Here is a 12050-nt window from a genome sequence, read left to right on the forward strand (position 1 = left end):
CCTGAAAAGGCCCTGGTGCATGTGGTCTTTATAGAGGCTCATCGTCCTAAAGAAACAGGGCTGCCAGGTTGGCTCCTGGAGTCTAGACAGCTAGCTGGGAGCAGGACCAGATGTGGTAGTGAGCAGATGCCACTTCCATGTGGACACGGTGGGCTTCCCCAGCCTCATCAAGTAAGGAAGGGCTCTCTTCCCACCAGTATTCTGGCTCTCCTCTGTGATCATAGTGAAATCATGTGATTACTTTCATCTGTCTTTGAAGATTTGCTTCTGAGAAAGATGGGGATGCCTGAAGTCCTTAGCCTTGGGACTAAGGACACCAAGCCTCACAGCTGACATCAGCAAAGACAACGTCTTCTGCAGAGAAATGAACAGGGGGTCAGACTTGTCTTCATGTTTCTAGAACAGGGAGAACTGCTTGTTCTAATGGTGACAAAGACTATTTGTGACCACTCACTATGTACAATCTTTGGAGGACTTTTATATATCTTACTTGTACAATCCTGTGAAAAGAGTGTTAGCCTCATCCTTATCCACTTAAAGAGAGATAGAGTATTTAAGGTCACACATGTGACAGTGGCTGTCTGAGTCGCTGTGACTCAGGACTTCTTAACCACTAGTTATGCCCTGGGTCTTAAAAACAGAAGGAAAGAAACAGAAGTTGGAGATGCAAGAGGAAACAAAGAATAGAGGAAGATATTCTGGGATGAAGTAAAGACGTGTAAGAGAAAGTGGGACCTACTGCTTCCTTCTGCAGGAGACAAGAAGGAAAGGGATGTGACAAATGTCTGGTGACAGACAGGCCAGTCGACCAGATCTCATCACTGAAGTTCACACATTAGTATTGAAATGTCACATTGTGGCCCATGAATATGATCAATAGTTATGCTAATTAATTTTTTAAGCAAAGGATGGATTCTGAAGCAAGATTGAAAACAATTTGGGGATTTTATAGCTGTAGCTGTTGCCAGGAGGTTAGCAACGAGGCTAGCCTTCTCTGGTCTTGGTCAGTGAATGGCCTAGGAGTTTAAAAAAAAAAAATCATGTGTATAAAGGAATTAGCAAAGTGTCTGCCACTTAGCAAGTACCTAATAAACACCAGTTTTTCATCTCTTTGCATTCCTCAAGCGATGATTACAAGGAGATTTGGAACAGTATAGAATCCTCCCACCTCCTCCCCTAGTCACAGGTTTTCCTATATAGTCAAGAGTGACCTGAAAGTCACTGTGTCACCCCAGGCTAGCCCCAAATTCATCCTGCTTTCTCTTGGGTTCCAGAATTTCAGCATCTTCTACTTTTATAAATCAATGTCAAGCCAATCTGACATCCCAGCATTGAAATAAGGACACAGGCATTTCATATATGTTCTTCACGGAAGCAACTGATGTCTGAGAATCGGTCTTCCAAAACACTCTCATCAGCATTTCCCAAAACACTTTCTTCAGAGCATTTGGCAACCAGTAAGGAACAATGACAATCTGACGGGGTAAGGTGGGGACTTGTCTAGTCTCTTTTCCCCTACATAGTCCAGGAGCCTTTTGGAGTTCAGAGGGTTCTAGGAAGGTGTTTCTATCATGTGAAACACAGATGACCTATTTAATGCTTAATGGCTACAGCATTAAATAAGGGGGAGTCTCAGTGGAGATCCCAAGAACCAGACCCATGTCTGGAGCTAGCCCTAAAGGCCTGCTGGGCCTCATAAAGGTCTCTGGAGTCTATGGACTATGACAGTTGACAATCGCAGAAGAAACTGCTGGCACTACAGAAATGCAACCCCATGTAGAGAACTGCCAGCAAGTTGTGCAGTTCATAATACTAGAATTATAAGAAGTAGCATTTGATATGGATAGTGAGTTATTGATCCCACCATCCCCACTATGGGATGCAGAACCGATTGGCAGACAGTGAAGAACCAAGAAGATGAACAAAGTGGGACTGAGTATTTCCCTCTATTGCTTTTAGTTAGAAATTTGATGAAATCTATCATGAGGACTGTTGCCTGTCACCATTGTAACTAGAGTTATAAATTGCACTTTGCACATGTGTGCACAAGTATGCGAGAGCATGCATACGTGCATGCACACGTGCATTTTAGTACTATGTGCTCAGTTATTTTATTTTTACAATAAACTTGAACTTTTAGGAAAAGATCACATCACTTAACAACTAACTGGTTTGGCTTCCTAGCATTTGCCCTGGAAGAAGTTCCTGATGCCTGAGTGGTAGGGCAGTTGTAGGAGGTGGATAGATGGAAATCTTGCTTCTCCCTGTGGAGCTGATGGGAAGCTGTCCGCTTACTTGCTTAGTGTTGGCGTCTCATCATTCACGGGAGTGATATTTACGGAAATGGTTCTAAGTGTTGTATGTTTCCCATCTGACAACTGGACCACAAAGTCATCAGCAGAGCTCTCCGAGTCATCGTGGGCATAGGCCAGCTTCATTCCTGGAAGATGAAAAAGGACAGGGTCTTTCTTCTTGTTGAGCCATCCGCATGCCACAGATACTCTGTTTTAATATCAGTCTTTATAGTTCAAAAATCAGTGCATTAGAGTGACATGAAGTCATTCATAGTCTGTGGGTAGGGGGCGCTGTGGAACCAGAGGAGCTGGTCTGGAGCAAGAGTAGGGTATGGACATGTCCAAACACAGGAAGTCTTGTCCCGAGATCGCAGGAGTAGGACAGCTCCCTCTCTGCCCCGAGCCTGCATAGCCCTGTGTCCTCACCCTTACCCTCCTGAGAAGGTCACACAGTCTGACAGCCAGGTGAAACTTCCTCTCCCCTTAAAAGGTCATGTCTAGCAGCATCTGGTATTGCTCCTTTTGCAAATGAGACATCCTTAGTACCCTAGCCCTAGCCAATGATGTACACTCACCCCAAAAGCCACTCCCCAAAGGTTTAAAAGCTGTTGCCCCTCCCCCGCGATTAAACAAGCTGCCCCACTGAAGCCTACCTCCTAAGAAATCTGTTTCTCCCACACTCACCATCCACTGTGATCCTGCATTGCACTCACCCACCCCGATTAAGTGTCACTCCCTCCGGTCCAGCCAGGCACCCAACAAGTCTGGATACCCCAAGGGGGAAGCAGACACGGCGTGGCAATAGTCTATTAAATTTCCTTATTTAAATAAGGAAAATGCAGAAACCATATAAGAACAAACACATTATGGTGTTTAAGTGAATCTGAGAAAATGTGTTCTTGTAGGAAATTAAAGTAAAATCTGACTTGAGCCATAACAAAAATGAATCGTATTTCCAACTTCACTATAAAAAAAACAAAAAAACAAAACAAAAAGCAAAACAAAACAAAAAAAACTACCTTTATGGAGTAAAACAGGCAAGGAAAAACGAACAGAAGATAGAACATATTACTATTTCTTTATTGCTTGCAAAAGCACAAGGAAAGTGTCTTTTTGGATCACTTCCTCTAGCTGGGCTGCCTTATCTGGCCTCAGTGGAAGAGGATGTGTTTAGCCTTACGTGATTTGATATGCCTGAGTGGCTTGGTATAGGGCAGGAGTTCCCTTTTCTGAGGAGAAGGGGGGAGGGAAAAGAGGGTGGGAGGTTGGGACTGGGAGGAGAGATGGGGAGAGGGCTGTGATTGGACTAGGATGTAGGGTGAATAAACAAAAAACAAAACAAAAACAAAAAACAAAAAAACTACCCTTAGTCATGCTTCCTAAGCCTACCTAATGGTCCTTTAGATATTCAGTTAAAAACTTTAATTTACTATTTTCAAAACTTGCTACAAAGCTCTAGAAATACTGAGGTTTACGTAAAATATTTGCTTCATATGACCATTAATGGCAAGAAGTGAAAAATGATTATTTAAAATAGGAAACAGCTATGAAAAATTGTAGTACACCCATATAGTAAAACATTGTAGCTGCCAAAGCTATGCCAGGTACTATTTAGAATGTACATGAAATGATGATTATAATGTGAGTCACCTGACATGGCAAGAGTCGGTGAGTTCTGTGTGTTTAGGGGTGGGATATTTGTAAGAATATATTCAAATTGTCTGTAACTTTTAACATAGCCATAAATTAATCAAAATAAAATATCAGTAAAACCTGACATCTGAAATTGTCATCAAAATATACACTTATGTAACAAATTTTAAATTTCTGTTCAAATTGACTATACTACCCAAATGCAGACAATGAGTACATGATACTTATTTAATCTGATAACAATAATCTCAATAATATCACTTTTAAAAAACTGTCTTAGGCCTTTGAATGGCTCAGGAAGTAAAGGCTCTTATCTTCACACCTGAGTTTGAGCCCCAGAATCCACGTGGTAGAAAGAATGAACTGAATCCCACAAGTTATCCTCTGACCTTCACATATCAGCTATGGCAAACAGGCACCCCCACAATTTCCCTCAAATGCACAAAATAAATAAATAAATGTAAAAAATTAAACTGTATGTTTTATTTTCCTTTAGATAAAGTTTCCCTCTGTAGCTAAGGCAAGCTCTGAAAGCCTTAAACTCTTGATCCTCCTGCCTCAGGCTCCTGAGGTGCTGGGAATACAGGTATCCATCATCTAACCCAGCCCCCCAAAAAAGAAAAGAAAGAAATATCAACAAAAATCAGACTTTCCTGAGAGTACATTTTAAGGTATTATTCCCTTTCCTTAAGTTTGTAACAATATTATTTGCCACATGTGGGGACTGATTTGGTCTTATCAGCCTTGAAGTTCCAGAATTTATTTCTTTACAATCCACGAAAAATTGAGACAATGAATTGGTTTTTCAGATTCAAACATGTGACACTGGCAATTATTACAAAATAACCTTTGGGACAAAGAGACTACATTCTAATTAGAGAAATAAGTACTTAAAAGACAGTAGGAAAAAAGCCAAAAAGTACTAAGACAAACTAGGCAGGGAGGAGACAGGTCTGGAGAGGAGGTGGGCTTCCTGTGGGAGGAACACAGAGATTCCCCTCCCTTCCCCTACATCCCCCCATCCCCAATGTCCGGAAGGCGCTGCCTTGACCAACCCAAGGTGAGGAAAAACAAGACATAGAGAAGAAAGGAGTATGAGATTAGGCACCTTTCTAGAACTGCATACTTTTTAAATTTTTTGAAAGTATTTTTATACACTGAAAATGAGATAAGGTCTTTTAAAAGGTAACTAAAAGTCACTTCAGGCTCTTCCAGTGTGTCATTTCCCTAAAGAATACACTGTCTCCAGAGACTGATGAGTGGCCATTATACGTGGCTCTATATTTGTTTCAACTGTGGGAATTTTGGCAGACAAGCCGTGATCTGAATTGTCTGAAGAGAAAATTTTAAATTATAATTAAAATTCTGTGTTAAAATACCAAAAATCACAAATATAGTTGTTAATGCTATTCTAAAATTCAAATAAAACGTGCCATTACATCTTTGACCGACCACATCCAATGTGTGGCTGGGCTGTATGCCTCCCCCCCATTGGTCCATAATTCTGACTGAAGAGATAAGTACAGACTCTTCCTTTCTCCGCATCTCTATGACCTTAGTATCTTTAGTAGAGCAAAACAGTTTTTATATTTATGTATTAATTAACAAAACTTTGTAAGCATGAAACACAACATGACATTTTGATATACATACAACTTGTGGCATGCTCAAATTACATTTAGGTGCACAGCCTTCTCTTGTTATTGCACTGTCATGTGTGTTCTCTTAGTAACGTTCAGCTACACTGCGTATTACTAACCATAGCCACCACAGTGTACAACAGATGCCTCGAACTTTGTCTTGTGGGACCTTGCATTGTCCCTTTCCATCCACAGCTCCTAGTTTTCCCTAGTACCCCTAGCCTCCGGTACCCAACAACCTAATTTCTGTTTCTGCTATTACAACTTGTTTAGAGCCTACACCTGGGTGAGCTAGGTTCTTACATCAGCAACAGCAGGTAAGTAGAAATGAAACATGATCTACCTACCATTCCTGAGATGGTCCATGGAGAAGTTGTGAATTTCACGTTTCAGCTCCTGGATCTGAGGAGAGTCTTTGCTGATCGCCACACTGATGAGGAGGCCATGCTGGGGCTTCTGGGTGATGCTGAAGAGCAAGGAGTCCTTGGGAACATCCCTGTCAGCAGCACTGATGATGGAAGAATCGAGCTCTGTCATGTGACCCTCACACACCTGAGCAGGAGTAGGTCAGCACAGTCAGTCAGCAATAGGAAATAGAACCTCTTCTCTACTCATTTCTTTTGAAAGGGCTGCTTAAAAATCCACCCCACTTATGTAAAAATATCCCATTTCAAATTTCTCATGGCATCTTCAGATACTGGGTTCTAGGGGGAAAAAACATTTCTGCATAACGAGAATGTAAAAAGAAGTCTATTCGTCTTGGTCACTTCTTTCCTTAAGATTTCAGTGTGCTCCATGTACAATGTAGGATGTACAATTAAAACATCTGTGTGAGGCTGGTGAGAAGGCATGTAGGTAAAGGTGCCTGCCACACAAGCCTTGGCAACCTGAGTTCAACTCCTGAAACTCACATAAAAGTGGAGAGAGCTGAGTCCACAAAGTTGTCCTCCAACCTCAACATTTGGGCTATGGTGTGTGTGTCTCCTCATCACTCACATTGATGCACACAATATACTCACTTATATCTGCATACTAGCCCAAGGGGCATGTCCCACGAAAGCCTTCACTTACCAGGAAACTGGGACAGAAGGGAGGACATCCTACTGGGACTCTAAATGAGAGACGCATGGGATAATAGCAAAATAAAAGGATCCAGAGGGTCCTAGAAACCTACAAGTAGAAAATTATGATAGGCAGATTTGGGCCCAGGGGTCTCGCTCAAACTAAGGCACCAGCCAAGGACAATACAGGCGGTAAACTTTAAACCCCTTCCCAGATCTAGCCAATGGGCAGAACATTCTCCACAGTCGAGTGGAGAGTGGGATATGACTTTCTCATGTACTCTGGTGCCTCACATTTGACCATGTCCCCTGAAGGGGGAGACCTGGTGGCACTCAGAGGAAGGACAGCAGGTTGCCAAGAAGAGACTTGACACCCTATGAGCATATACAGGGAGAGGTAATCCCCCTCAGGAACAGTCATAGGGGAGGGGAATAAGGGGAAAATGGGGGGAGGGAAGAATGGGAGGATACAAGGGATGGGATAAACATTGAGATGTAACAATAATAAATTAATAAAAAAAATAGCAAAGGAAAAAAACACATATGATCAAAAACTTGATTTAAAAAGTGTAGAGCATCTTATCTTGTTAATAATGCAACGGTTGGTCATGGGGAGGCAAGCTTCCTCTCTGGAAGTCAGGGAAGTTCAATGTAAAAGTGGATCTGGAATTTTTACTCTCAACACCGATCCATTAGTTATCTCAGAACTCCTTGTTTCTACAATTTTTAGGTGTCTGTTTTCTTTGGAAGTAGCAAATACACATTGCATACACAGAGCCAATTTGGTGTTTCTTTTTGAAAATATTTTTATTTATTCTTTTAAAATGTCAAACATTTATACAGTTTATTTTGACCACACTCGTCCATCATTACTCCCTCCCACTCACCCTAAGGCCCTTCCAACTCCTTCTCAACTTCATGGCCTTTATAATTTTAGTAACCGCTCAAATATTGTAACTGAGGTTTCAAATTTTTATTATCATAGTAAGTACTTTTTTTATTTTGGGTGCTGTGGATAGCTCAGCAGATATGAGTTCTTACAGTGAGACTTTGAGGAGCTGAGTTCATCTCTCCTGCACCTAATAAAAAGTTGGGTGTGGCTGTGAGAACACCTCTAACCTAAGTGCTGTGGGGGCTGGGGAGGGCTGAGAAGTTAGAGCTTGGGGGCCTACTGGCTCCAGATTCAGTGGAAGACTTTGTCTAAAGGGAATAAGGCGCAGAGTGGTAGAACAAGGACACACACACACACACACACACACACACACACACACACACACACACACACACAAACACACATACATACAGTGGAATACTTACTGGCTCAAGAAGATCACTGGCTATCTGGTACCTAGCTGTTTTTCCCTCTTCCTGCACCCCCCCCCCCCACAGAGAGAGGATAGAACAAGAAAATATTTGTTTTCTGTTCTGAAATACAGCAAGATCTAAGCAATAAAAGTAGACAGAGTCTACACATGCTTCCTGGGGATCTGCGCGGGCACTGAGCTACATTCTGGAGGTAGTGCAGATATTCTCAGGAATCAAAGTCAGGAGGGACTGGGAAGGCCTGTCCATCAATAACGTGGTCAGAGGTCAGAGAAGGACCATCAAGAGCTGCCGGATACCAGGAAACAAGAAGCATAATAGAGCTGGGGCTGGGGGGGCGGTAGGTGGTGGTGGGGGAGTTTAGCTCCTCCCACTGGCTCCAAAGGGACCTTCCTGCAGCTGCACTGTGATATTTGGAAAAAACCATTGCTGCTCTTATCTGATCTTTTTTAAATTAAAGACCAAAAAAGCATCCTAGATTAGTTCATAACGGTATACCTATTGAAACACTTGAGCCTGTATCCCAATAGTTTCCCAGTCCTAAGGACTTTAAAGCATCTTAAAAGCATGTTGTAATTCTCCATCTTAATCATGAAGTGTTTCCTCTTGGACTGTATGATAATGTATCTGATTTACAGAATGGTAAATCCAGCCACAAGATTACCAGGGAGTTTTCTAAAACAAACAAACAAAAAAAACCTACGGGATTATTTTTTTGGAAATCAAACTGTTTCTTGACATTATGAGACTATGAAAATCGAAATGCATTGACATAAAAAGAAGTTATTTAACTCAACATGGGTTTGCAAAGAATTATAGTAAACTAAAAAGTTCTTATGGAAGCCCAACTATTTATACAATGAGGAAATTTCCTAACAGGAAAGATAAATGTGGTTATATGAAAAAAAGAATTCTTGGCTCTTAAAAGTTCTGTCTGCCAATGCCCCGAGGGTCTGTGTGTGATTTGCATGTATGAGGAAGCATGCCTGAAAGACATGATTACTTCCACAAAGGAGTAAGGGCAACTTCCCTGAGGCCTAATTATCCCAGAAGCCCTTGCCTCGGGCAGATAAAGGCAGTGGAAATAGGCGAGGATGGGCTCATTTGTAGGGTTTTTCCCCTCACTTGGTAACTGTAGGGCTCTCCAGAGTAAGCCTCGAGCCAAAAGAAGAGAAGAGGAAGGAGTTGGCTCTTAAATTTCACGCTGAGGTGACACTCATGTGCCGTTAAAAATCGGTAGAAAATTAAAATCAAATAAAGACTTTCACATTTAGAATGTGATTATTTTTAGCAAAAATAATGAGCGGAAATAATGACTTCGGTCAATATTAGAGAAAAGATGACACACTAAATAGTACGGAAGGCATTTTCTCATTAAGGACCTACTGTGTTTGGCCAACTTGATTATCATGACTAACTCTCAAAGAAAATTACATATATATTTTCAAAGACGGGAAAACAGAAGCTTGAAGACAAATAATCTGCCCAAGATGCAAAAATACTTAAATACTCAAGTCTCTTTGAGGCCAAAGCCTGTGTTTTGTTTGACTTGTTAGGGCATATGCATGAATTAAATGTGATTTAAAAGGAACTTCAAAGTGATAAGAAAAGGTGTGTGTGTGTGTGTGTGTGTGTGTGTGTGTGTGTGTGTGTGTGTGTGTGTGTGTATGTTTTGGTTTATAAAGCAAAGCATAGAGTAGTGGGTATGATTTTCTTATTTGTAAATAAAACATACAGAAAAATTATAGTATAATAGACATAATTCTGCCATGTCCATACATATCTTGAGTTACTTAGTTAACCTGTTTATGCCTCATTTCTTCAGTAATGAAATTACAATAAAAAACACCCTAAAGCCTATTATGAGAACTAACTATGAATACCACTAAAGGACTTGGAATCTACATCCCGATAAGTATTCTATTACACAGAGACACGCACACACATACACACACACACACTCACATTATCAATTCTATTAAGCTAATGGTTCACAAGTGATTACGTATATGACATGAGTCTGCCTTCCTCACCCTTCACCAAGTTAACATTATTAAGGACACCTGGACCAACATAAAAGGCTTAGCTAGGCAGAAATAAAACCAGAAAATAATAAGAGAAAATTCTAGTATGTTTCTTACAGTGATATTCTGTACCATGAAGTCAGGAGCTTCATCATTTGTGGGATTGATGATAACATGAAATGTTGTCTCCAAGGAGCGTTGTTTCCCATCTGTGGCATATACCACGAACTGGTCAGCAGTTGGTTCCACCCTCAGGTGCCTGGACTGCACATAGTTAATGTGCAAAGCCTTCATGTCTCTCCACTGGAGTGAAGCTAGTACACACCAAGACAGAACAGGGAATGATAAACAGCACTTCCCTTTAACAGCTGCTTGTCTGCAAAGTAGATACATGATCATAGCCAGGACTGGTGGGACGCCTACCAACCATCAACATAATGGGAGGTATCACAGGTCTTAAGATAGACTCAAAGCTGCCTGAATAATGGACTGGTGATAACCACTAATCAGGATGCAGGCAACTTCGTGGTCACTCTCCAGACGCGTGGACTGAAAGTCAGGGAGAACTGTCCTTGGCTACACTGTCCTTCTGACACATGGCTCTTACCATACTGGGTTAAGAAGGACACCATCTCTTTGACATAAACATAAAATGAGTGGAGACTGATGTCTACCTAACATACATTAAGAAATTCATTGCACTGAGTAGAATTAGTTGACCTGATGTTCAGCGAGCCTTAAATCAGAAGAAGAAAATTGTCCTATACTGTAAATTAAATCACAAGAAAAAATGAATAGCCTTTCATTTGATTCATTTTAAATGTAATCTTGCTCATATTTAAAAATAGAAATGTCTTAAAAGGAGCTTGAAAAATAATTTACTTATGAAGTGTTATCCTTGGAGGATTTGAGTTTCTTCTTATTTCTGTTTTGTTTTACTAAGGGCTATTCTGGTCACCCAGAAACATTTTGCTTTTGAAAATTAATGTACTCTACTTACACATTTCAGGTTTCTCTTTCAGGACAACTCATAGCATCTTTCTCAGTATTTTTCCATAATATGTATTAAACATGCTGGAAAACTCTGAGAATGAGACCCCGTGGATCCCACCAGATTAATTACATGACAGGGCTGTGTTGCTAGGAAGGCCTTGGAAATGGTGAGCACTTGGGTGTTTATTCATATATTTTTGAAACTAGTTTCCACTTACTGCACATATAAATGTTCATACATAAAAACATCAAGATAAAAGTTAAGATGAAAAACAATTAATATTCAATGTATCCGAATAATAATAATAATAATAATAATAATAATAATAATAATAATAATCCTTTGACTGCATACAGTGCCTTGAATAGTTTTGAGTCCTTACCCATTTTTTAAGCATGGTCTAGCTAGTCACATCCAAAGACAGTGGCAAGACAATGTGGGTCAGGAAACCATGCCTTACCTATGCTTATGCCCATATTACTTTTCTCAAAACCAGCAGAAGGGAGTGTGTTTTCTAGGTAGCCGAACTGGGGATGCGAAACCAAGACAAATTCTAAGCCATCTGGGGCAGTATCCGGGTCAGTGGCCATCAAATGATGAGTAGTAAGGGCTGCTGAGAATCCCTCATCCACCACGAACATCTTGCCTGTGTGCAAATAAACAACAGTCACAGGCCAGTGTGATGGTTCAGTGGGTAAATGTGCTGGCTGCCAAGCCTGATGACATGAGTTCAATCCCTGGAATCAATGTAAGGATGGGAGGATAGAACCAGTTCCTGCTCTCACATCCACCTGTGTACAGTGGTCCATAAAACAAGTAAATAAAAATGTAATCAAATCGAAAGATACACACATGTCTTAGCCCGAACTCTTCCATGAGAATAATGAGAACTAAAGGGTGTGATTGCAATCCCAAGTAGAGTAAATACACACACACACACACACACACACACACACACACACACACACACACACACACAAAATCCCACAGGCAAATATGCTTCCATGGGGGATGCTCATTTTCTTGGGCATAAATTCTCTTCTCAGTGAAAATATTCAGGG

The 12050-nt window shown here is 40.9% G+C and overlaps 1 protein-coding gene across 1 annotated transcript in view; it reads right to left on the reverse strand.

Annotated features, from left to right (window-relative positions):
• Positions 1–12050, reverse strand: part of Frem1 (FRAS1 related extracellular matrix 1) — a 139230-nt gene that overhangs the window by 59295 nt on the left and 67885 nt on the right. Inside the window, exons 18-21 of the mRNA XM_051156676.1 lie at positions 11450–11635; positions 10113–10309; positions 5935–6139; positions 2296–2440 (exon numbers count right to left, since the gene is read on the reverse strand). Of these exons, the coding sequence (XP_051012633.1) occupies positions 2296–2440; positions 5935–6139; positions 10113–10309; positions 11450–11635 (733 nt within the window). The remainder of the gene's footprint in view (positions 1–2295; positions 2441–5934; positions 6140–10112; positions 10310–11449; positions 11636–12050) is intronic.

The sequence above is a fragment of the Acomys russatus genome, chromosome 2 (genome assembly GCF_903995435.1).
Source record: "Acomys russatus chromosome 2, mAcoRus1.1, whole genome shotgun sequence".
NCBI lineage: Eukaryota > Metazoa > Chordata > Mammalia > Rodentia > Muridae > Acomys > Acomys russatus.